This window comes from Coregonus lavaretus (genome assembly GCF_964263955.1).
Source record: "Coregonus lavaretus genome assembly, chromosome: 22".
NCBI classification, from domain to species: Eukaryota; Metazoa; Chordata; class Actinopteri; order Salmoniformes; family Salmonidae; genus Coregonus; species Coregonus lavaretus.
The window spans coordinates 39,316,119-39,341,897 of record NC_140009.1 but is presented as its reverse complement, the minus strand read 5'-3'; the positions used below and the strand labels follow the sequence as shown (position 1 = coordinate 39,341,897).

At 46.5% G+C, this 25,779-nt stretch overlaps 1 protein-coding gene across 2 annotated transcripts in view; it reads left to right on the top strand.

Moving 5' to 3' along the window:
* LOC311149573 (kelch-like protein 17) overlaps positions 1 to 5,319 on the top strand; it is a 27,323-nt gene extending 22,004 nt beyond the window's left edge. The window contains exons 5-12 of one of the 2 annotated variants that reach the window (XM_084186750.1): positions 516 to 632; positions 793 to 1,006; positions 1,386 to 1,530; positions 2,413 to 2,580; positions 2,977 to 3,065; positions 3,664 to 3,737; positions 4,091 to 4,272; positions 4,928 to 5,319. In XM_084186750.1, coding sequence (XP_084042876.1) covers positions 516 to 632; positions 793 to 1,006; positions 1,386 to 1,530; positions 2,413 to 2,580; positions 2,977 to 3,065; positions 3,664 to 3,737; positions 4,091 to 4,272; positions 4,928 to 5,156 — 1,218 coding nt within the window. In that variant the 3' untranslated portion in view covers positions 5,157 to 5,319. Of the gene's footprint in view, positions 1 to 515; positions 633 to 792; positions 1,037 to 1,385; positions 1,531 to 2,412; positions 2,581 to 2,976; positions 3,066 to 3,663; positions 3,738 to 4,090; positions 4,273 to 4,927 lie in introns of both variants that reach the window. The other variant, XM_084186749.1, reaches the window with a different exon arrangement.
* Positions 5,320 to 25,779: the final 20,460 nt, after the last annotated feature.

The window sequence follows — 25,779 nt, the reverse complement described above, 5'->3', positions numbered from 1 at the left end:
TAGCAGGACACACCCTTGCCCATTTAGCTTCAGTTATATGGGTACAGAGCAGATATGAATACATACACCACCACATTGTCTTTGTTGTGCTGATGTGAATATGATTCTAAACCACACATTCACCTCAGCTCATTATTTCATTTTTTGGGACATTTCAGTCAAGCTGACCTTTTTCAAGATGTTCCAAAATAAACATGCCAAGATAAATGGGAATGAATTCATGTTTTAATTTCTTGTCGTGCCAACCTTTGTGACGCATCCCACATGGCATGAGCGTGTCTGTGGGAGTAGCGTCTATCATTGACATAAGAGAATGGTTAACAGATGTCAAGAGACTGTTGTGTTTGTAACTCTTGTATGACAATACCCCCTTTTTCTCTACTTCTCTCTATACCTACCCCCTCTCTCTCTCCCCAACACCTCATCTCTCACCTCCCCTTCTTTCTCTCTCTCTCCACCCTCTCCTTTTCTCTCTCTTCCACCCCCCCCCCCTTCCTTCTCTCCCCTGTGTGAAGGTATTGGACCTGATCTCCAGTGACAACCTGAACGTGCCGTCGGAAGAGGAGGTATACCGGGCCGTGCTGAACTGGGTCAAACACGACATTGACGGGCGCAGGCAGCACGTTCCCTGGGTAAGATTAGAAATGCTACTGTGTAGCTCAGTTGGTATAGCATGGCACTTACAATGTCAGGATTGTGGGTTTCATTCCCGTTGAGGCCACCTATGCGAAAATGTATGCCTGTCACTTTGGATAAGTGTCTTCCCCTCTCACCTCTCATTCCCCTCTCTAGCTGATGAAGTGCGTACGCCTGCCCCTGCTGCGGAGGGATTTCCTCATGAGCAACGTGGACACGGAGCAGTTGGTGCGTCACCACTCTGAGTGCAAGGACCTGCTCATCGAAGCCCTCAAGTACCACCTGATGCCCGAACAGAGGGGCGTGCTGAGCAACAGCCGCACCCGGCCTCGCCGCTGCGAGGGCGCCAGCCCCGTGCTCTTCGCCGTTGGTCAGTGTGCCCCAGAGGTTACCCACCAGGGTACATACGCACGTACACACACATTCACACATGCGCGTACACATACCTATACAAAGTACTTTCTACCTATAGAGTTCCATTGTTTAAACAGGGATCCTGAATTTGGCCATTGGTTAAAGGCTAACCGGTTCACAGATACTGGGCGACATTCAAAACACATAACATTTGAAATAGATGGGATTTGGCAATTATCCAAAATGAGTTTGGAATATTACAGCTCGCGACTACCATGTGTAGAATATTTGTGCGTATTAGAACTGAAATAGGACCATCCTCAACACTGGTTGTGCATGTTGTTAGCTATGATGATGTTGATTATGTGGTTGTTGTCTGTGTGTGTTGTGCCCAGGTGGGGGCAGTCTGTTTGCCATCCACGGCGACTGCGAGGCCTACGACACGCGGACAGACCGTTGGCACATGGTGGCCTCTATGTCCACTCGGCGGGCACGGGTGGGCGTGGCGGCCATCGGAAACAAGTTGTACGCAGTGGGAGGGTAAGAGATGTCTGACCAACCTTTGACCCCTAGATAGTCTGGATTCGGGTAGTATCGAAGCCATAACCAATGTCATGCTAGCTAGCTAGCTAACTGAAATAGGACCGTTTAACACTGGTATGCTAGTGGTAGTTGTGCTAGCTAGCTAGCTAGCTAGCTAGTTCGGTTTAGGTTAAAAGTGAGACTAGGATTAGGGGAGATAGCTTGTTGTAATCCCATTTCTTATTTAACCAAACACATTGGATTATATTCAAACATGAGCGTTGCCCTTAAAGTGTAATTATTCAAACTCTGACATTTGATGCCAAAGCACGTCCCCTCTATCTGAGAGAGGGAAACAAAACAGATACCTCTGCTTTTGTACATCCAGTGAAAGGTAGAACAAAGTAGTATCTGATGCACTACTAGTAGTATCTGTAGTATCTGATGCACTATTAGTAGTATCTGTAGTATCTGATGCACTACTATCACTGTCTGGAATGTCAGAGTCTCATCCAGGTGCTACTAATGGAAATATGCTTTGACAAATATGCCCTGTCAAATAAATAAACAGATGATACATTATTTCAAATCCATTTTATTTCAAGAAAGTTTATTGTATTTTAAACTGTAAACAAAACACCGTTGTGAAGAATCGCTTAACCTTTGAGATGAGATAAAAGAAAGAAACCTGAAGAGGTACCAGACACTAGTGGCAGAGCCCATCCTCCTATGATTGGCCTAGGATGCGTCCCAAATGGCACCTTATTCACTACATAGTGCACTATCTTTGACCCGAGCCTAGGCCAACCATAGGAGGATGGGCTCTGCCACTAGTGTCTGGTACACAACCCCTAAGCCCACTCACTGGCCTCTCTCTGACATACTCTGTCTCTCCCTCAGGTATGACGGTACCTCCGATCTAGCCACCGTGGAGTCCTACGACCCGGTCACCAACTCCTGGCAACCTGAGGTGTCCATGGGGACGCGGCGGAGCTGTCTGGGTGTGGCGGTGTTGCACGGCCTCCTGTACGCGGCCGGCGGTTACGACGGAGCTTCCTGCCTCAACAGGTACACTTCTGTCGCTGCTCACTAGGCCTGTGTGGTGTAGAGGTTAGTGCTGCTGACCCCAGCACACATATGCCAGAGTCGGGATTGGGTTCAAATCTAGCCCACTGCCGTTTGACTTGAACTTCTCCTATCTACCCACTCTGAGGACATGGACTCTTCCATAATAACTTAGGGACACCCTTATAAGTGTTAGAATGTTAACATGTGCACCTCCATAATGTGTTACAAATATGAATGTAGATCTAGCCCACTGTTTAAAGGGAGACTTTCTTGAATGTCAGTGAATAAATCCAACACTGGTTGTCCCAATAGATTTTGACTCACATATGCAAATACTGAGATGAGATTGTTGTACTCCATCCATGTATGTAATGAGTGCCCCCTCCACCCCAACAGTACAGAGCGGTACGACCCTCTAACCAGTACCTGGAGCTCCATCGCTGCCATGAGCACCCGGAGGAGATATGTCCGTGTGGCCACTCTGGGTGAGCATGTGATGTCCACCTTGGTGTGATTATGTCATCTATTGAGCATGGATATAATGTAGGCTAGAGTGATTTTCCTATTGGGCTCCTAGTTAATATGAGCTGTAATCTAGCATTTGGAGCTTGTCGTCACATGGCTCTCTGTCTCTTTTGATCTTTTTCTTCTGCTCTCTCTCCACCATCTCTTTGTCACTCTACCATCTCTCTCTCTCCCTCTCTCTCTTTTCAATTCAATTTCAATTTAAGGGCTTTATTGGCATGGGAAACATATGTTTACATTGCCAAAGCAAGTGAACTAGATAATAAACAAAAGTGAAATAAACAAGACAAAAACATGAACAGTAAACAAAACTCACAAAAGTTCCAAAAGAATAAAGACATTTCAAATGTCATATTATGTGTTGTAACTATGTGCAAATAGTTAAAGTTTTGTACTCCTCTCTCTCTCCCTCTCTCTGTCGCTCTACCATCTCTCTCTGTCGCTCTACCATCTCTCTCTGTCGCTCTACCATCTCTTCTCTCTCTCTCTACCATCTCACTCTGTCACTCTACCATCTCTTCTCTCTCTCTCATACTATCTCTTTCTCTCCCTCTCTAGATGGCAGTCTGTATGCGGTAGGAGGGTATGACAGCTCCTCACACCTAGCTACAGTGGAGAAATATGAACCACAGGTAAAAAAAACTCAACCAACAAAGAGATCTCTATCAATATGAACATAAAGATATAGGGCCAGTTTCCTGGACCCAGATTAAGCCTATAAAAGAATCTCAACTGAGCATGATTTTCAGTAGCCTGGTAGAACCAACTTGATCGCTGTGTTCACCATCCTATTAAATACAATGGTGAACGTAGCGATTAGGCTGGTCCCACCAGGTTATATTTTTTGTCCATTAGTATGCTTAATCTAGTTAAAACCGGCCCATAAAGCTGAACTTCTGCCCAGATCAAAAAGTAGAACCAACACTGATAAGTCCCTCAACTGACCATGTGACTCCTAACAACCCTCTATGATTGGTCGGAACAGAGCAACGCGTGGACGGCCATCGCCAACATGCTGAGCCGGCGCAGCAGTGCCGGGGTGGCTGTGCTGGAGGGCATGCTCTATGTTGCTGGGGGCAACGATGGCACCAGCTGCCTGAACTCGGTGGAGCGGTTCAACCCCAAGACCAACGCCTGGGAGGGCGTGGCGCCCATGAACATCCGCAGGTGGGCATCGCCAGCTGCGTCACAATCGGTACCAACCACCTGTGGCTATAACTGTATTACCAGTGCATATAAAGAGCCTTCTATCGCTCTTCATACATGCCTTTATACATACATAAAGGCTGTGAATGCATTTATAATGCATCCCCACAAGTGCCTTTAAAGTGTTATGTTGATGCCATTCTGTTATATAAGAGTATTTGAAAGTAGTCTCAGAGTGTGATGAGGTTTTCATTACAGCCCTTAATCAGCTAATGATTAGGGTTTCTGGAGGACCTTGCACAAACAGTGGGCATCAGAGACCAGGATTGGGAGATTTCAATTGAATTAGAGTCAAACATGCACATACACAAACACAAACATGAACACAATCACACACCCACAAGATCACACACCCACACAGAGGGAAATAGACGGCGTCAACAGGAAAGGAATTGACCAGGGAAACCTGATGACAATGGATGCTCCAGTCCATAAATAAACCATTGTTGTAATCAGCAGTGTGTCTCATATTCATCTAAAAACAGGCCCCATCTAGTCACAGCAAGGTTGTATTCACTAGAACCAAACGGAAGCAAACAGGCTGACACTGGGAGGGACCTATCTGAATTTGACCTGCCTTACTGAGTCTGCATGTTATGCTGCCCCCCTCTCCCAGGAGTACCCATGACCTTGTGGCCATGGACGGCTGGCTGTACGCAGTGGGCGGCAACGACGGCAGCTCCAGCCTCAACTCCATTGAGAAGTACAACCCGCGCAGCAACAAGTGGGTGGCGGCATCCTGCATGTTCACGCGGCGCAGCAGTGTGGGCGTGGCCATCCTGGAGCTGCTCAACTTCCCGCCGCCCTCGTCGCCCACTCTCTCCGTGTCCTCCACCAGCCTTTGACACGGGGCTAGGCTCCGGCTGACCTCAGCCCCCGCCTCGGTCGCCGCCACCACCACCACCACTACGACACAGCCAGGCCCAAGCAAGAGACGCAACTGCTCCGTGTGAAGGGGGGGAGGGGGAGGGAGGTGCGCAGTTAAACAGAGAAGAGGTGATGGGAAGAGTGAAGGATGGGGGAGAGAGAAACACTCAGAGGTTGCTGGTGGATCTCGTGCGGTCTCGTTCCCTGAGGTCTCGCTGTAATACCGTAAAGATACCAGCTCCTAGTCTCTTGAATAACACAGGAGAGTTTTCCTCCCTTCATCCCTCTGTCCCTTTGCAATCCAACGCTTGAAACACTGTCTGAAGATGGTCAGTTTGTGTATCATGTGTTCCGTAAATCTCTCTTTTTTTTTTTTTTTTTTTTTTTTTTGCAATAATATATATAGATATAGAAATTAATTATTTTAACTAAGGAATGTAGCTGTAGACTGGTTCTGCCATGCATGCTTATCGTGTCCTGGCCGGCAGGAATACAACGGTATAGTGCTGCTGTATGTGTCACACTAGGTGGCAGTAACGGACAATGTTGTTTACCATCCTACCCCACAGATGCGCATGGGGAGGAGGGTGAAGTTACCCCTAGATGCTGATCTTGGGTCAGTTTAGCATTTTCCCCACTAATTGTTAAGGTTAGGATTGGGGAAGGGGACGCTGATCCTAGACCTGTACCTAGGGGAAACATCAGAATAGATCTATTGATACTAGATCTATCGTTTCTCGAAACTGTAAATTAGTTTAAATCCCTTTTTTTATATAAGAACAGAGACAATTACATTGAATTCTATTTCATATTTATTAAATGTAAAAAAATATATATAGCTAATATATTCAAAGATGCTTTATGAAAAGCAAATGGACCACTGCTACAACTCAAGAGAGACGTATTGTTTTTATTTTGTTGCATTAACTTTGTGCATATCATGGATGGAAGTGAATCAGGGAGAATATCAAAGTGTCCTCTGTAGCTCAATTGGTAGAGCACGGCGCTTGTAACGCCAGGGTAGTGGGTTCGATCCCCGGGACCACCCATACCTAAAAATGTATGCACACATGACTATAAGTCACTTTGGATAAAAGCGTCTGCTAAATGGCATATTATATCATATTATATTTAAAATGTGAAACTGTTAGTCGTTCAGTTTGTGCTTGAGAGTTGAGTGTATCAGAGTGAAGAGAAGATTGATAAGGATGTCTTAAACTGAAGCCAATATCAGGGCCGTATTCATAAAGCATCTCAGAGTAGTAGTGCTTATTGCTTCAGTCCACGTGACTTCCGTCTCGCTTCCGCATTGTCTCCGTGCTGCTGTGCTGTTTGTTGCTACTTGGCTACCTGCCAAACTATTCACGTTTTACTTTTAATAAACGTTTAATCAATCTCTGTGTTCAACAAATTTACCAACTTTTTAGTTTTGTCCTCACTCATCTTTTTTCGTTAAACTTTTTCACCCCGGACGTTTATCCCGAGACAGAAGAGTCATTTTCTTGTGCGTTTTAGCTGCCAACTTTACGTTATTTTCCTTTTTTCCATCGCAACTTTTTTCCCTTATTCAACTTTTTCACTCCGGACGCTTTATCTGGACATGGTTCATCAACATCTTCAACAGCCGAAGCTAAGTAGTAACATTAACATGATGTCTTCTAATTGCAGTCGCTGTACTCATAATATACAGGAGAATTCTCGCCTTACGGCGAAAATAGCTGTGCTACAAGCCCAGCTTCAGACGCAATCGTTAGGCAAGGGTAATATCAGTGTAGGAAAGGAAGAAACAGCGTCTGTGCCACCAGTAAGTACAGACAGTAACGTTAGTATAAATCCCCCCGCACAGTCCCCGCAGCCGGACAACTTTCTCATGGCTTCTGGAGGGAAATACTGTTGGAATGCTCAACCGGTGTCGCTCATTCAGCCGACAGAAACCTTCAACCGGTTTTCCCCATTATGTAGCGAGTCGGAGTCTGAGTCTTCTCTAGTCTCTACTCCTCCCGTTACGGGGTCTGAGACTCCGAAGGCTCCCACCATTAGCTCTGACAAATTGAAAACCCTAGTCATTGGCGACTCCATTACCCGCAGTATTAGACTTAAAACGAATCACCCAGCGATCATACACTGTTTACCAGGGGGCAGGGCTACCGACGTTAAGGCTAATCTAAAGATGGTGCTGGCTAAAGCTAAAACTGGCGAGTGTAGAGAGTATAGAGATATTGTTATCCACGTCGGCACCAACGATGTTAGGATGAAACAGTCAGAGGTCACCAAGTGCAACATAGCTTCAGCGTGTAAATCAGCTAGAAAGATGTGTCGGCATCGAGTAATTGTCTCTGGCCCCCTCCCAGTTAGGGGAAGTGACGAGCTCTACAGCAGAGTCTCAGCACTTAATCGCTGGTTGAAAACTGTTTTCTGCCCCTCCCAAAAGATAACATTTGTGGATAATTGGCCCTCTTTCTGGGACTCACCCACAAACAGGACCAAGCCTGACCTGCTGAGGAGTGACGGACTCCATCCTAGCTGGAGGGGTGCTCTCCTCTTATCTACCAACATAGATAGGGCTCTAACTCCTCTAGCCCCACAGTGAAATAGGGTGCAGGCCAGGCAGCAGGCTGTTAGCCAACCTGCCAGCTTAGTGGAGTCTGCCAATAGCACAGTCAGTGTAGTCAGCTCAGCCATACCCATTGAGACTGTGTCTGTGCCTCGACCTAGGTTGGGCAAAACTAAACATGGCGGTGTTCACCCTAGCAATCTTATTAGGATAAAGACCTCCTCCATTCCTGCCATTATTGAAAGAGATCGTGATACCTCACATCTCAAAATAGGGTTACTTAATGTTAGATCCCTCACTTCAAAGGCAGTCATAGTCAATGAACTAATCACTGATCATAATCTTGATGTGATTGGCCTGACTGAAACATGGCTTAAGCCTGATGAATTTGCTGTGTTAAATGAGGCCTCACCTCCTGGTTACACTAGTGACCATATTCCCCGTGCATCCCGCAAAGGCGGAGGTGTTGCTAACATTTACGATAGCAAATTTCAATTTACAAAAAAAAAAAATGGCGTTTTCATCTTTTGAGCTTCTAGTCATGAAATCTATGCAGCCTACTCAATCACTTTTTATAGCTACTGTTTACAGGCCTCCTAAGCCATATACAGCGTTCCTCTCTGAGTTTCCTGAATTCCTATCAGACCTTGTAGTCATAGCAGATCATATTCTAATTTTTGGTGATTTTAATATTCACATGGAGAAGTCCACAGACCCACTCCAAAAGTCTTTCGGAGCCATTATCGACTCAGTGGGTTTTGTCCAACATGTCTCTGGACCTACTCACTGCCACAGTCATACTCTGGACCTAGTTTTGTCCCATGGAATAAATGTTGTAGATCTTAATGTTTTTCCACAAAATCCTGGACTATCGGACCACCATTTTATTACGTTTGCAATCGCAACAAATAATCTGCTCAGACCCCAACCAAGGAGCATCAAAAGTCGTGCTATAAATTCTCAGACAACACAAAAATTCATTGATGCCCTTCCAGACTCCTTCTGCCTACCCAAGGACGTCAGAGGACAAAAATCAGTTAACCACTTAACTGAGGAACTCAATTTAACCTTGCGCAATACCCTAGATGCAGTTGCACCCCTAAAAACGAAAAACATTTGTCATAAGAAACTAGCTCCCTGGTATACAGAAAATACCCGAGCTTTGAAGCAAGCTTCCAGGAAATTGGAACGGAAATGGCGCCACACCAAACTGGAAGTCTTCCGACTAGCTTGGAAAGACAGTACCGTGCAGTACCGAAGAGCCCTCACTGCTGCTCGATCATCCTACTTTTCCAACTTAATCGAGGAAAATAAGAACAATCCAAAATTTCTTTTTGATACTGTTGCAAAGCTAACTAAAAAGCAGCATTCCCCAAGAGAGGATGGCTTTCACTTCAGCAGTGATAAATTCATGAACTTCTTTGAGGAAAAGATCATGACCATTAGAAAGCAAATTACGGACTCCTCTTTGAATCTGCGTATTCCTCCAGGGCTTAGCTGTCCTGGATCTGCACAGCTCTGCGAGGGCCTGGGATCGGGAGAGACACTTAAGTGTTTTAGTACTATATCTCTTGACACAATGATGAAAATAATCATGGCCTCTAAACCTTCAAGCTGCATACTGGATCCTATTCCTACTAAACTGCTGAAGGAGCTGCTTCCTGTGCTTGGCCCTCCTATGTTGAACATAATAAACAGCTCTCTATCCACCGGATGTGTACCAAACTCACTAAAAGTGGCAGTGATAAAGCCTCTCTTGAAAAAGCCAAACCTTGACCCGGAAAATATAAAAAACTATCGGCCTATATCGAATCTTCCATTCCTCTCAAAAATTTTAGAAAAAGCTGTTGCGCAGCAACTCACTGCCTTTCTGAAGACAAACAATGTATACGAAATGCTTCAGTCTGGTTTTAGACCCCATCATAGCACTGAGACTGCACTTGTGAAGGTGGTAAATGACCTTTTAATGGCGTCAGACCGAGGCTCTGCATCTGTCCTCGTGCTACTAGACCTTAGTGCTGCCTTTGACACCATCGATCACCACATTCTTTTGGAGAGACTGGAAACCCAAATTGGTCTACACGGACAAGTTCTGGCCTGGTTTAGATCCTACCTGTCGGAAAGATATCAGTTTGTCTCTGTGAATGGTCTGTCCTCCGACAAATCAACTGTACATTTCGGTGTTCCTCAAGGTTCCGTTTTAGGACCACTATTGTTTTCACTATATATTTTACCTCTTGGGGATGTTATTCGAAAACATAATGTTAACTTTCACTGCTATGCGGATGACACACAGCTGTACATTTCAATGAAGCATGGTGAAGCCCCAAAATTGCCCTCGCTAGAAGCCTGTGTTTCAGACATAAGGAAGTGGATGGCTGAAAACTTTTTACTTTTAAACTCGGACAAAACAGAGATGCTTGTTCTAGGTCCCAAGAAACAAAGAGATCTTCTGTTAAATCTGACAATTCATCTTGATGGTTGTAAAGTCGTCTCAAATAAAACTGTGAAGGACCTAGGCGTTACTCTTGACCCTGATCTCTCTTTTGACGAACATATCAAGACTGTTTCAAGGACAGCTTTTTTCCATCTACGTAACATTGCAAAAATCAGAAATTTTCTGTCCAAAAATGATGCAGAAAAATTAATCCATGCATTTGTTACTTCTAGGTTAGACTACTGCAATGCTCTATTTTCCGGCTACCCGGATAAAGCACTAAATAAACTTCAGTTAGTGCTAAATACGGCTGCTAGAATCCTGACTAGAACCAAGAAATTTGATCATATTACTCCAGTGCTAGCTTCCCTACACTGGCTTCCTGTTAAGGCAAGGGCTGATTTCAAGGTTTTACTGTTAACCTATAAAGCGTTACATGGGCTTGCTCCTACCTATCTTTCCGAGTTGGTCCTGCCGTACATACCAATACGTACGCTACGGTCACAAGACGCAGGCCTCCTAATTGTCCCTAGAATTTCTAAGCAAACAGCGGGAGGCAGGGCTTTCTCCTATAGATCTCCATTTTTATGGAACAGTCTGCCTACCCATGTGAGAGACGCAGACTCGGTCTCAACCTTTAAGTCTTTACTGAAGACTTATCTCTTCAGTAGGTCATATGATTGAGTGTAGTCTGGCCCAGGAGTGTGAAGGTGAACGGAAAGGCTGGAGCAACGAACAGCCCTTGCTGTCTCTGCCGGGCCGGTTCCCCTCTCCACTGGGGTTCTCTGCCTCTAACCCTGTTGCAGGGGCTGAGTCACTGGCTTGCTGGTGCTCTTTCATGCCGTCCCTGGGAGGGGTGCGTCACTTGAGTGGGTTGAGTTACTGACGTGATCTTCCTGTCTGGGTTGGCGCCCCCCCCCTTGGTTTGTGCTGTGGTGGAGACCTCTGTGGGCTATACTCGGCCTTGTCTCAGGATTGTAAGTTGGTGGTTGGGGATATCCCTCTAGTGGTGCGGGGGCTGTGCTTTGGCGGAGTGGGTGGGGTTATATCCTTCCTGTTTGGCCCTGTCCGGGGGTTTCTTCGGATGGGGCCACAGTGTCTCCGGACCGCTCCTGTCTCAGCCTCCAGTATTTATGCTGCAGTAGTTTATGTGTCGGGGGGCTGGGGTTAGTTGGTTATACCTGGAGTACTTCTCCTGTCTTATCCAGTGTCCTGTGTGAATTTAAGTATGCTCTCTCTAATTCTCTCGTTCTCTCTTTCTCTCTGAGAACCTGAGCCCTAGGACCATACGTCAGGACTACCGGGCATGATGACACCTTGCTGTCCCCAGTCCGCCTGGCCTTGCTGCTATTCCAGTTTCAACTGTTCTGCCTGCGGCTACGAAACCCCTACCTGTCCCAGACCTGCTGTTTTCAACTCTTAATGATCGGCTATGAAAAGCCAACTGAGAGACCTGAGCCCTAGGACCATACGTCGGGACTACCGGCCGTGGTGACTCCTTGCTGTCCCCAGTCCGCCTGGCCTTGCTGCTATTCCAGTTTCAACTGTTCTGCCTGCGGTTATGGAACCCCTACCTGTCCCAGACCTGCTGTTTTCAACTCTTAATGATCGGCTATGAAAAGCCAACTGAGATTTATTCCTGATTATTATTTGACCATGCTTGTCACTTATGAACATTTTTGAACATCTTGGCATGGTTCTGTTATAATCTCCACCCGGCACAGCCAGAAGAGGACTGGCCACCCCTCATAGCCTGGTTCCTCTCTAGGTTTCTTCCTAGGTTTTGGCCTTTCTAGGGAGTTTTTCCTAGCCACCGTGCTTCTACACCTGCATTACTAGCTGTTTGGGGTTTTAGGCTGGGTTTCTGTACAGCACTTCGAGATATTAGCTGATGTAAGAAGGGCTATATAAAATAAAATTGATTGATTGATAGTGCTGATCCCGGATCAGGTCACCCCTATTATTCAGAATGATTTAAAAGACAAAACTGATTCTTGATCAGCCCTCCTACTCTGAGACGCTTAACACATACGGACCCCGGTCAACTGAAATATCTGTATTATTTGTAAAGGAAAAACAGTTAAAAGATAAAGGCTTATTTTTTCATGCAGTGGTTCATGTAGCCATGAGAGAAAGTAAGTGATGCATTTACAGGTCCCCACGGGTATTGTTTTGTGCGTTGGTACCTTGACTGAAAATGTAAGTTGATTTATTCTGTTATTGCCTTGTCTCTGCCACATGCATGACACAACCAATGTCATTAATAGTGTCCAATACTGTTGTGTGGAAGGCTATGGTATGCAAGCTTGCTTGTCCACTAGCTAATTAGAAGACCCAAATTTGCTGTATAGATCATTATCATTCATAAACACACATAGTGGTATCACGCTTCTGGCAGCTTTGAAACGACTTAAGAGCGGAAAGTTCAAGTAATGGGTTAGCAAGTTAACACTAATGACACCAATCTGAACACTTGACACTAACGACGGTCATGTCAATGTGGAACACCTATGGTGCTGTCATTTTGTCTTACGTACACTTCAGTTTGTACTTTCACCCATACCTCATCCGTGTTGAAAAGGATACAAATTGACAACCGCAGTGTTGATGTAGTAAACGTGTGACAACATGTAGTATAACTCTACCAGGATTCTTTGGAAATTCAAAGCAAAGGTGGAGTGGTTGAAACAATGAACCTGTTTGTACAAAGTTGATACTGACACTTTACCTGAGGTGAAAGAGCTGTGTCAGCCAAGGTTACAATAGACGGGTCCTAATTTGACTCAGTCATGGTTAACTAGGTTCAATAAATATGTAGCGCAGTGTGATAAGATGTCAAACTTCTGAGAAGTTTTTTTTCTCCCTTTTTTTTGAAGGATGTTGTTGATCTGGTTTGTTTTTCTGAAAAAAAAACCCCAATAATATCGGTTAGTTGTAGAAAGGCCCCCTTAGAAAAGAAAGCTCTGTTTGTCTAATGCAGATTATTTCCTGCAATGGTGAAGTGTCTTGTTCCGAAAGTGCAAAACTGGTTGCAGTGATGTATTTTGTGACATGGTCAGGTTGTATACTGATTGGATGTATTTTTAGCAACCAGAAAAGGACTGGTTGTAATCTGGCATCTGACCATACAACCAGAAAACACATTTACAACCAGAAAAATAACTCATTATAACATTCCATGCCAAATTTTGCCTGCTGGGTTCGTGTGAGCTCCTTATGTACCATGAGTGAAATCTGCACTCAACCACACAAGACCTTGGCTTCCATTTTGTTGATTCAAATGTAAATATGGAATTACCCAAATTCTTGGATTGAAACATTTGTGCACTGTCAATGTGACTTTAGCTTTTTCAGTTAACACGTTATTGTTAATGTCACATGCATTGTTTATTTATAATATGTTATGTTTGTTATATTTATGAAGAAACTTGTAAATTAATTTTGCACTATTGTGAAAATGGAGCAATATACTGTATAGAAAATAAATAAATAAAGATGTTTTCCAGTGTGAGGACCTATGTTGTTTATGGAGTATATTTTGAACACACAGCCCACTAAGCACAAGACATTGAAAATATGTCTTCTTGGTTGAAAATACATTAAAAGACATCTTTGAACCAATTTTGATAAATGGGAGCTAGTTCAGTTGAAGATTACGTTGCTAGCAGCATGTGTGTTGCCATGCCCAATACAGTATACATTTAGTATCGTCCCAGCATGCTTTCGTTTCAGACTAATCTGAGTGGACAGCTGAGCACTCTCGCTTTACCCCTCATGACCTCGGTCACATAGTATGCACAGATCACACAAACCTACACACTCAAATACACTAAAACACATACACATTGCCGTGAATGGAAACGCACACACTGGTATGGAAAGTTCATACTACAGTCATTTTTTATTAAGTTTACTGTGAGCCATCAGAAAGAACTGGTACACTACAACACTTTGCTGTAAAATGGAAGCCTACTCATGTCTCTAGGGAGCAGGTACAGTGGACACAAGTCCTTTGTCAATGGTTGCCCTGCCTCTGTCCCCTGTGCTGGTAGGCGGATAGTAATGAGTTTACAGCCTGGGCGCATAGACACAGGCACTGCTATGTTGCCAGTCACACATTGGAGCAGAGACAGCCACATATACCCCCTTCACCCCTCCCTGATCCCTCTGTGACTGTCACCCACTGACATTCCTGCCGCCACCACAACCTCTCCACTTACCCCTGTACTGGTGTCGGTGGCTAAACAGACCTTATCTGGCTTTGGTGATGAAGCCACCATCCCTGGAAAGGTTGGAGTGTCAACTGTGCTACAACATGAGAGGGCTTTTGCCTAAGCTTAGGGGCTTTTTTTCTTCTGAAAACATCCCAAATCCTAATAAATTTATGTCAACTCCTTGTCAAACTGGTTTATGAAAATGTAGTTATTTAGGTAATATTGGTTATTTGATGTTCTCTGAAAAACGAGGTGGCAGCCTGATTAGGTTCAGGAGGGTTAAACCGTTTGATAGGAATTAATGTAAAGTCCTTGTCAAACTGGTTTAGGAACTTGGTCTTGGTGGTAATATAGGTAATTTGAGGTGTGGAATAGGAATGGAGTCATCATTCTCTGAAATAGGGTGGCAGGTAGCTTAGTGGTTAAGAGCGTTGTGCCAGTAACCGAAAGGTCGCTGGTTCTAATTCCCGAGCCGACTAGGTGAAAAATCTGTCGATGTGCCCTTGAGCAAGGCACTTAACCCTAATTGCTCCTGTCAGTCGCTCTGGATAAGAGCGTCTGCTAAATGACTAAGATGTGGCAACCTGATTATAGGTTCAGAACAGAAAGGGGAAAATGTGTGCGTGAATGTCCATTAGACTTGTCACAACAAAACATTGTGATTCACGTCCTTGAAAATCTGTCAGTGGTACCCAATGGGAAGTTTAAAAAAAATCTAAAATGTTGATACATGCTGTATATGGATAATCCATAATTCTGTATTACCTGCCATGATACAAACACTGATACATCACACTCCTTCCCTCTCTATGTTTTTGTTTAGTCTGATACTGCCTATTTATTGCCTTACCTCCATAACTTGCTACATTTGCACACACTGTATATATATTTTCTGTTGTATTTTTTGACTTTATGTTTTTTTACCCCATATGTAACTCTGTGCTGTTGTTTTTATCGCACTGCTTTGCTTTATCTTGGCCAGGTCGCAGTTGTAAATGAGAACTTGTTCTCAACTGGCTTACCTGGTTAAATAAAGGTGAAATAAAAAATAAAATAAATACTGTATACTTTTTTTTACAATTAAAAAGCACTAGATAAGTCCCAAGTATTGTTAATATTATTATTATTATGGGGAATATATAGATTAACTGTGAAGTGGGTAGATTTTGATAGATTTCCCTGAGTATCTGCATTTACTATAACATATGGGCTATGAATTAATGTGAATTAGAATTGAAGAATATGCTGGAAAGAGTTTGACTAAATTACTAAAAAGAAGGGTGTCTTTCATATAGAACCTTTTTGAGGGCCATATATGAAATCTGCATAGATTCATAAGGTCCTAAATTGATTGATCTTCTCTTCAAAGACAGTCTGAAGTCCAATTAAGATTCCTTTATTGTTCTCCTGTGTGAGAACTTTGGACGACCGGTTCTCTCTTTGACACCTGATGATGGGGGGCCTCTTACCCAGACTCCATTTTAAGGGCACGAGGTGTGACTTTAGCACCCCTGCTCACACCCACTGAGTCTGGATAAACACAGGCGGGTGGGTTCCCGGGTAGGCCCAAAGTTAAACTCAGACCACATATTGGGAGACACAATATGTGGGGACTGGGACACATCTTCAGTTAGTGGACTAAAAGGTCATGTGAACACCTCTTAATGTTAGTATACATGAGTGAGTCCAGTAGAGTATTTAGTATCTTGTGATGTGAGATTTGGTTCTGGGTGCCAAAATTAAGTGAAGTAGATGATTTAATATGTGTACTACCACTATAGGACTACATATGGATCATACACTACATGGCCAAAAGTATGTGGACACCTGCTCGTCGAACATCTCATTCCAAAATCATGGGCATTAATATGGAATTGGTCCCCCATTTGCTGCTATAACAGCGTCCACTATTCTGGGAAGGCTTTCCACTAGATGTTGGAACATTGCTGCGGGGACTTGCTTCCGTTCAGCCACAAGAGCATTAATGAGGTCGGGGACTGATTTTGGGTGATTAGGCCTGGCATGCAGTCAGGTTTCCAATTCATCCCAAAGATGTTCGATGGGGTTGAGGTCAGGGCTCTGTGCAGGCCAGACAAGTTCTTCCACATCGATCTCGACAAACCATTTCTGTATGGACCTCGCTTTGTGCACAGGGGCATTGTCATGCTGAAACAGGAAAGGGCCTTCCCCAAACTGTTGCCACAAAGTTGGAAGCACAGAATCGTCTAGTATGTCATTGTATGCTGTAGCGTTAATATTTCCCTTCACTGGAACTAAGGGGCCTAGCCCGAACCATGAAAAACAGCCCCAGACCATTATTCCTCCTCCACCAAACTATCCAGTTGGCACTATGCATTGGGACAGGTAGCGTTCTCCTGGCATCCGCCAAACCCAGATACGTCCGTCGGACGTCCAGATGGTGAAGCGTGATTCATCACTCAAGAGAACACGTTTCCACTGCTCCAGACTCCAAAGGCGGCGAGTTCTTGTGCTGATGTTGCTTCCACAGGCACTTTGAAATTCGGTAGTGAGTGTTGCAACTGAGGACAGACAATTTTTATGCGCTATGCGCTTCAACACTCGGTGGTCCCGCTCTGTGAGCTTGTGTTTCCACTTCACAATAACAGCGCTTACAGTTGACCGGGGCAGCTCTAGCAGGGCAGAAATTTGATGAACTGACTTGATGGACAGGTGGCATCCTATGACGGTGCCACGTTGAAAGTCACTGAGCTCTTCAGTACGGGCCATTCTATTAGTAATGTTTGTCTATGGAGATTGCATGTCTGTGTGCTCGATTTTATACACCTGTCAGCAACGGGTGTGGCTGAAATAGCCGAATCCACTAATTTGAAGGGGTGCCCGCATACTTTTGGCCATATAGTGTATTTTCTGTATAGGGAGGAGGAAGCTGACTTGAGGGAAATAAATGTAAGATTTTTCTCTTCAACAGAGGCTAGGAACTCAGTAGGCCTATAGTCATGTGGAAGGCATTCACTTGGCTGGAAAACAATATTTTATTAGGAAGCAAGTCATTCAGAAACAAAAAGACCATGGCCATGAAACATGAAGGTCAAAACTGAATGGCTTGTTATTCTTTCAGTGTGGTGTTGATGTTGGCAAAGTAGCCTATTTCCTCTACCCATTGAGCATGCTATGACAAATAATCATGGGACCAAGTTGTGGTATCTCATTTAGGGCATACTAGAAAAAAATCCCCCATCCAACAAGCATGAAATAACTTACTGTCATCTTGAAAGATATCACATTAAATAGGTAATTTATCTTCACAAAACGGACATAATTGAATGATTGTATGCTACTATTTTGGTTTCGTTTTAGAAGTTTTATATGATGATTGGGTAGCTGTTTGGTCTGCCCAGTGCCCTAAATGATCAGAAAATATGTAGGCCTGTTTATCAGGGTTTGGATTGCTTTTTGGCACTTGGCGATTTTATTTTATTTTTCACGTCTTTGTGTAGGACAGGTCATGCACTTCAGCAGAAATGCAATCGAAACCAGACAGAGACCGGAGTGATGGCAGAGAAAACTTTCCCAAACGGTAAATTTTCTTAAGTAGCGCTACTTCCTTCAGGGATAGGCGCGTTGTACTGGAGTGCGTGCGGTGACTCCATGGGTGAGTCACCATTTACTGTGCAGTTGGAGACAAGCTAGCACATTTATTTTTCCATGACATCCTATGATAGATTCACTCATCTGTCACACACACACTACACAGTCAATACATCGCTTCAGATTACGGTATATACCTGCCAACTCATTGTTGGCTTGTCTGCTCGGGGGAGTTATAACTATAAAAAAGGTTGTAATGTCTGTGGAACACTTTTACACCCATTTTTTACATTTACATTTTAGTCATTTAGCAGACGCTCTTAACCAGAGCGACTTACAGGAGCAATTAGGGTTAAGTGCCTTGCTCAAGGGCACATTAACGTCATTTAGCAGACGCTCTTAGCCAGAGCGACTCACAAATTGGTGCGTTCACCCTATAGCCAGTGGGATAACCACTTTACAATTTGGGGGGGGGGGGGGGTTAGAAGGAATACTTTATCCTATCCCAGGTATTCCTTAAAGAGGTGGGGTTTCAAATGTCTCCGGAAGGTGGTGAGTGACTCCGCTGTCCTGGCGTCGTGAGGGAGCTTGTTCCACCATTGGGGTGCCAGAGCAGCGAACAGTTTTGACTGGGCTGAGCGGGAGCTATGCTTCCGCAGAGGAAGGGGAGCCAGCAGGCCAGAGGTGGATGAACGCAATGTCCTCGTTTGGGTGTAGGGACTGATCAGAGCCTGAAGGTACAGAGGTGCCGTTCCCCTCACTGCTCCATAGGCAAGCACCATGGTCTTGTAGCGGATGCGAGCTTCAACTGGAAGCCAGTGGAGTGTGCGGAGGAGGGGGGTGACGTGAGAGAACTTGGGAAGGTTGAACACCAGACGGGCTGCGGCATTCTGGATGAGTTGTAGGGGTTTAATGGCACAGGCAGGGAGCCCAGCCAACAGCGAGTTGCAGTAGTCCAGACGGGAGATGACAAGTGCCTGGACCAGGACCTGCGCCGCTTCCTGTGTAAGGCAGGGTCGCACTCTCCGAATGTTGTAGAGCATGAACCTGCAGGAGCGGGTCACCGCCTTGATGTTGGCGGAGAACGACAGGGTGTTGTCCAGGGTCACGCCTAGGCTCTTCGCACTCTGGGAGGAGGACACAGCGGAGTTGTCAACCGTGATGGCGAGATCATGGAACGGGCAGTCCTTCCCCGGGAGGAAGAGCAGCTCCGTCTTGCCAGGGTTCAGCTTGAGGTGGTGATCCGTCATCCATACTGATATGTCTGCCAGACATGCAGAGATGCGATTCGCCACCTGGTTATCAGAAGGGGGAAAGGAGAAGATTAGTTGTGTATCGTCAGCGTAGCAATGATAGGAGAGACCATGTGAGGATATGACAGAGCCAAGTGACTTGGTGTATAGGGAGAAAAGGAGAGGGCCCAGAACCGATCCCTGGGGGACACCAGTGGTGAGAGCACGTGGTGCGGAGACAGCTTCCCGCCACGCCACTTGGTAGGAGCGACCGGTCAGGTAGGACGCAATCCAGGAGTGAGCCGCGCCGGAGATGCCCATCTCGGAGAGGGTGGAGAGGAGGATCTGATGGTTCACAGTATCAAAGGCAGCAGACAGGTCTAGAAGGACAAGAGCAGAGGAGAGAGAGTTAGCTTTAGCAGTGCGGAGAGTCTCCGTGACACAGAGAAGAGCAGTCTCAGTTGAATGACCAGTCCTGAAACCTGATTGGTTTGGATCAAGAAGGTCATTCTGAGAGAGATAGCAAGAGAGTTGGCTAAAGACGGCACGCTCAATAGTTTTGGAAAGAAAAGAAAGAAGGGATACTGGTCTGTAGTTGTTGACATCAGTGGGGTCGAGTGTTGGTTTTTTGAGAAGGGGAGCAACTCTCGCTCTCTTGAAGACGGAAGGGACATGGCCAGCGGTCAAGGATGAGTTGATCAGCGAGGTGAGGTAGGGGAGAAGGTCACCGGAGATGGTCTGGAGAAGGGAGGAGGGGATGGGGTCAAGCGGGCAGGTTGTTGGGCGGCCTGCAGTCACAAGTCGCAGGATTTTATCTGGAGAGAGAGGGGAGAAAGAAGTCAAAGCATAGGGTAGGGCAGTGTGAGCAGGACCAGCAGTGTTATTAGACTTAACAAACGAGGATCGGATGTCGTCAACCTTCTTTTCAAAGTGGTTGACGAAGTCATCCACAGAGAGAGAGGAGGGGGGGGGGGGGGGGGGGAGGAGGATTCAGGAGGGAGGAAAATGTGGCAAAGAGCTTCCTAGGGTTAGAGGCAGATGCTTGGAATTTAGAGTGGTAGAAGGTGGCCTTAGCAGCAGAAACAGATGAAGAAAATGTAGAGAGGAGGGAGTGAAAAGATGCCAGGTCGGCGGGGAGTTTAGTTTTCTTCCATTTCCGCTCCGCTGCCCGGAGCTCTGTTCTGTGAGCTCGCAATGAGTCATCAAGCCACGGAGCTGGAGGGGAGGACCGAGCCGGCCGGGAGGATAGGGGACACAGAGAGTCAAAGGATGCAGAAAGGGAGGAGAGGAGGGTTGAGGAGGCAGAATCAGGAGATTGGAGGGAGAAGGATTGAGCAGAGGGAAGAGATGATAGGATGGAAGAGGAGAGAGTAGTGGGAGAGAGAGAGCGAAGGTTGCGGCGGCGCATTACCATCTGTGTAGGGGCAGAGTGAGTAGTGTGGGAGGAGAGCGAGAGAGAAAAGGAAACAAAGTAGTGGTCGGAGACTTGGAGGGGAGTTGCAGTGAGATTAGTAGAGGAGCAGCATCTAGTGAAGATGAGGTCAAGCGTATTGCCTGCCTTGTGAGTAGGGGGGGACGGTGAGAGGGTGAGGTCAAAAGAGGAGAGGAGTGGAAAGAAGGAGGCAGAGAGAAATGAGTCAAACGTGGACATAGGGAGGTTGAAATCCCCCAAAACTGTGAGGGGTGAGCCATCCTCAGGAAAGGAACTTATCAAGGCGTCAAGCTCGTTGATGAACTCTCCAAGGGAACCTGGAGGGCGATAGATGACAAGGATATTAAGCTTAAATGGGCTAGTGACTGTGACAGCATGGAATTCAAATGAGGAGATAGACAGATGGGTTAGGGGAAAAATTGAGAATGTCCACTTGGGAGAGATGAGGATTCCTGTACCACCACCCCTCTGACCAGATGCTCTCGGGGTATGCGAGAACACATGGTCAGACGAGGAGAGAGCAGTAGGAGTAGCCGTGTTTTCAGTGGTGATCCATGTTTCCGTCAGCGCCAGGAAGTCGAGGGACTGGAGGTTGGCATAGGCTGGGATGAAGTCAGCTTTGTTGGCAGCAGAACGGCAGTTCCAGAGGCTGCCTGCGACCTGGAACTCCAGGTGAGGGGTGCGTGCAGGGACCACCAGGTTAGAGAGGCAGCAGCCGCGCGGTGTGGTGCGTTGTTTGTGTAGCCTGTGCAGAGAGGAGAGAACAGGGATAGGCAGAGGCATAGTTGACAGGCTGTAGCAAATGGCTACAAAAATGCAGAGGAGATCGGAATGAAATGAGCTAAGCATCTGGGAGAGGAGAGAGGGGGGCCTCCCTCACCAAAACCCCCCACTGCCTAATAAATTATTACATAGGCCCACATCACATGTATTGTATTATCCTTTAGAAAAAAAATGTATACATTAGTTTTTGTTTGACAGTTTCAACAGTTTTTTTTTTTTTTTTTTTTACAGTTATTCATACATTATTCATGCTAAGATAAGGGAATGAGAGACTAGAGGCCACTATGTGTTAAGGGTACTTATGTGGCTTGGCATAGAGACTGTCAGTCATTGTACGCAACCTCATTACAATTGGCTCATTCATCCCCCCTCCTCTCCCCTGTAACTATTCCACAGCTCCTTGCTGTAAAATGAGAATGTGTTCTCAGTCAACTTACCTGGTAAAATAAGAGTAAAATAAATTAAATTAAATGACGCTACATCAGAAATGTCATGGACAGCCTCAAGTTTTTTTTCCTCACTGAATGTTACATCAGACATACCATGGCTGCTTGTCTCTATCAAATTACAGCTATACTCCACAACCCCCTTGATTAAATTATTCTGCTTGAGCAGCACATAACCTTGTTATGGGAAATGTGGCTTTTCAGACAGGCTTTAGATTGCCATCTTGAAGACTGGAGATTCCCAACAGTGTGTTTAATTAGGATGTTGACTGATTAGTGCCTGGGGTGAATCCATTTACACATTCCGCTTCAACAGGTTGGGATGAACTGTCAGTTTCTTGTAAATGTGTCTATTTCAAATCATGTGGCCAGGACGTTTAAAGCCCAGTCGGCATGGACAGAAACTGGAATTAAAGCCTTGGGATGTGAGATGACCCACAGGCAATCATTAGTTTGTGACTCACTGTCTTCTGATTGACCGAGAAACAAGCAATGTTGTGTTTGGGTATCATTTTGAATGGAATATTTTATGTTTTTCGATATGACGTAGATGTGCCCTCTCTACTCATAATAACCTCTAATTATGCTTTTATGAAATCCTGAAAACAGTCCTGAAGTAACTGGCTAGCTCACTAGGCCTATATCGCAGATATTTTGTTTTGCTTTTGTTTCACTTTTCCTCTGTTCCACATTAGTGTGAATAACAACGAAATTCACATGACTTGTTCTTTTGATAAAAACAGTAGCAGTGTTACTATATATAAAACGATATATAATCCTCTGTCATAATCAAACAGGATATTATTTGTCTACTGTCTTCTTTTAGGTAAACAGGAGCTTGTGTATACCAAAAGGCATCCTGCTGAAACTGTAGATTCCCCCTGTCCCACACTGACAGATAACTGCTCCAGCACTGGATGGTGTCATTTAAATATGGGACTATATTTCATATACAAATATCATACAAGGCTTAAACAGTGTACACACATTAGAGACGCATATAGGTAAAATACAGCAATTACATAATATTCTCATGGTCTGCTGTACATGTATGATATTTTCATTTCGTAAAATGTAACGTAATATACTAATTTAAGTTCATTTTGGGTTTAAAGTGATAGTTTTTCAACACGTTTCTTTCCTTTTATTGGTCCCATGTGGCTCAGTTGGTATGCCGGTAGGCCGTCGATGAGATGGGGGAGAGGGGTGGGCCTGGAAACAGGAGACAAAGGGCTCTGAGACATATGTTTAATCCTAGACATATGAAAAGTGGTATGTATAAGGAGGGTACAGGGCAAAAGAAGACGAACAGCAGAGGGGCTAAGGATCTTGGAGATGGGAAAAGGGCCAATAAAACGGGGGGGGGGAGTTTGTGGGACTCCACCCGGAGGGGCAGATCCTGAGTGGACAGCCATACCCTCTGCCCGAGAAGATACCGGGGAACCGCGGTCCAGTGGCTGTCCGCCTGTCCTCGATACCTGGAGGTGGTGTTGAGAAGAGCCGACCGGGCTCTCTTCCAGGTACGGCGACAGCGGCGGACGAACATCTGGGCCGAGGGTATGCCGACCTCTTCCTCTTGCTCCGAGAAGATACCGGGGAGCCGCGGTCCAGTGGCTGTTCGCCTGTCCTCGATACCTGGAGGTGGTGTTGAGAAGAGCCGACCGGGCTCTATTTTCCAGGTACGGCGACAGCGGCGGACGAACATCTGGACCGAGGGTATGCCGACCTCTTCCTCTTGCTCCGGGAAGAGCGGGGGTTGATATCCCAGGGAACACTCAAAAGGCGAGAGACCAGTGGCAGAGCAGAGAAGGGTGTTGCGGGCGTACTCAACCCACACGAGTGGTTGGCTCCAGGTGGTGGGGTTGGCGGAGACAAGGCAGTGAAGTGTCGTCTCCAGGTCCTGATTGGCTCCCTCCGACTGGCCGTTAGACTGGGGGTGGAACCCGGAGGACAGGCTGGCCGACGACCCAATGAGCATGCAGAACGCCTTCCAGAACTGTGTCGAGAACTGAGGACCCGGTCGGACACCATGTCCACCGGGAGTGCATGGATCCGGAAGACGTGCTGCACCATGAGCTGGGCTGTCTCTTTGGCAGAGGGTAGTTTGGGGAGAGGAATGAAATGGGCAGCTTTGGAAAACCAGTCCACCACAGTAAGGATGACGGTATAGCCATCAGATGGGGGGGACCAGTGACGAGGTCCAGGGATGTGTGTGACCAGGGACAGTGAGGGACAGGAAGGGGTTGAAGGAGACCAGCCACAGGTTGCCGAGGAGTCTTATTCTGTGCACAGATCGTGCAGGTATCGACGAACGCGGAGACGTCAGGGACGAAGGTAGGCCACCAAAAGCGTTGTCGCACAAAGGCCAGGGTCCGGTGGGAACCTGGGTGGCAGGTAAGCCTGGAGGAGTGGGCCCACTCCAGGACCGAGGGGCGGACAGCATCAGGAACAAACAGCCGGTTGTCTGGGTCCCCCCCCGGGGTTCAGCTGGGAATGCTGCACCTCACGTACCTGCTTCTTAATTCTCCAGCTGAGAGCCGCCGCCAGACACGAGGTGGGGAGGATGGTCTCGGGATCCGATGGGGTAGCCGCGGGGCTATAGCGGCGTGAGAGCGCATCCGGGTTGATATTCTTGGAACCCGGGTGGTAGAAGAGGGAGAAGTTAAACTGGGTGAATAGCAGGGCCCACCTAGCTTGCTTGGAATTGAGACGTTTGGTGGCATCTTCACCGTGAGAAGCTCACGATTCCCCACATCGTAATTCCTCTCCGTGGCGTTAAGACGATGGGAGAAGAAGGCGCAGGGATGCAGCTTGAGGTCTAGGGCAGAACATTGGGACAGGACAGCCCCTACTCCGACATCCGAAGTGTCGGTCTCCGCCACGAACTGACGGGACGGGTCAGGATGAACTAATATGGGAGATGTGGTGAAGAGGTGTTTGAGGTCCCAGAGCGCCCGGTCCGCAGCTGGGGACCACGTGAACGGAACCTTGGGAGAGGTGAGTGCAGACAGGGGAGAAGCCAGGGTGCTATAACCCCGGATAAAGCGGCGATAAAAGCCGCTGTAGTAACTTCCGGGCATCCTCTCTCTCAGACAATGGAGAATCGAAAACCTTCTTCACCTCGTCCATGACCTCCTCCAGACTGAAGCATACGGCAGACTGTTGTTCCCACACTGCTGTAGCCCAGGCGAGAGCCCTCCCGGACATTAGCGTGATGAGGTACGCTATCTTCGAGCGGTCCGAGGGGAAGGAGGAGGGCTGCAGCTCAAAGATGAGGGAACACTGAGCGAGAAACGCCCGACAGGTTCCCGACTTTCCAGCGAAGCGTTCCGGTGGAGGTAAGCGGGGTTCTCGGGAAGCCGGGGTGGCCAGGAGAGACACGCTGTTGACAGCTGGGTTACTGAGGGGCTGGGAGGTTACCATCGTGGTAGGCTGCCTAACAGACCCCTCGTGGAATTGCTCCAGCAATGTATTCAACGCGCGGTCATGGCGTTTGGCCAAGGTCTGAAAACCCTCTATAAGACCACGCAGCAACTCCTCGTGCCTCCCAATGGTGGCTCCTTGGGAGGAGACGGCATTATGGAGCTGGTCCGAGTCTGCTGGGTCCGTCATGGCCAGTTCGTACTATCAAGGCTCAGGATAAGACCCAGATGCAGACAGTTCGAAATAGCAAAACGTTTATTTACAAAAACAGGGGGCAGGCAAACGACAGGTCAATGGCAGGCAGAGGTCAGTAATCCAGAGCAGAGTCCGAAAGGCACAGAAATGGCAGGCAGGCTCAGGGTCTGGGCAGGCAGAGGTCGGTAATCCAGAACAGTGTCACAAGGTACAGAACGGCAGGCAGGCTCAGGGCAGGCAGAATGGTCAAAACCGGAAAACAGGGACTAGAGCAAAACAGGAGTACGGGAAATGCGGGTAAGCTTGACAAGACTT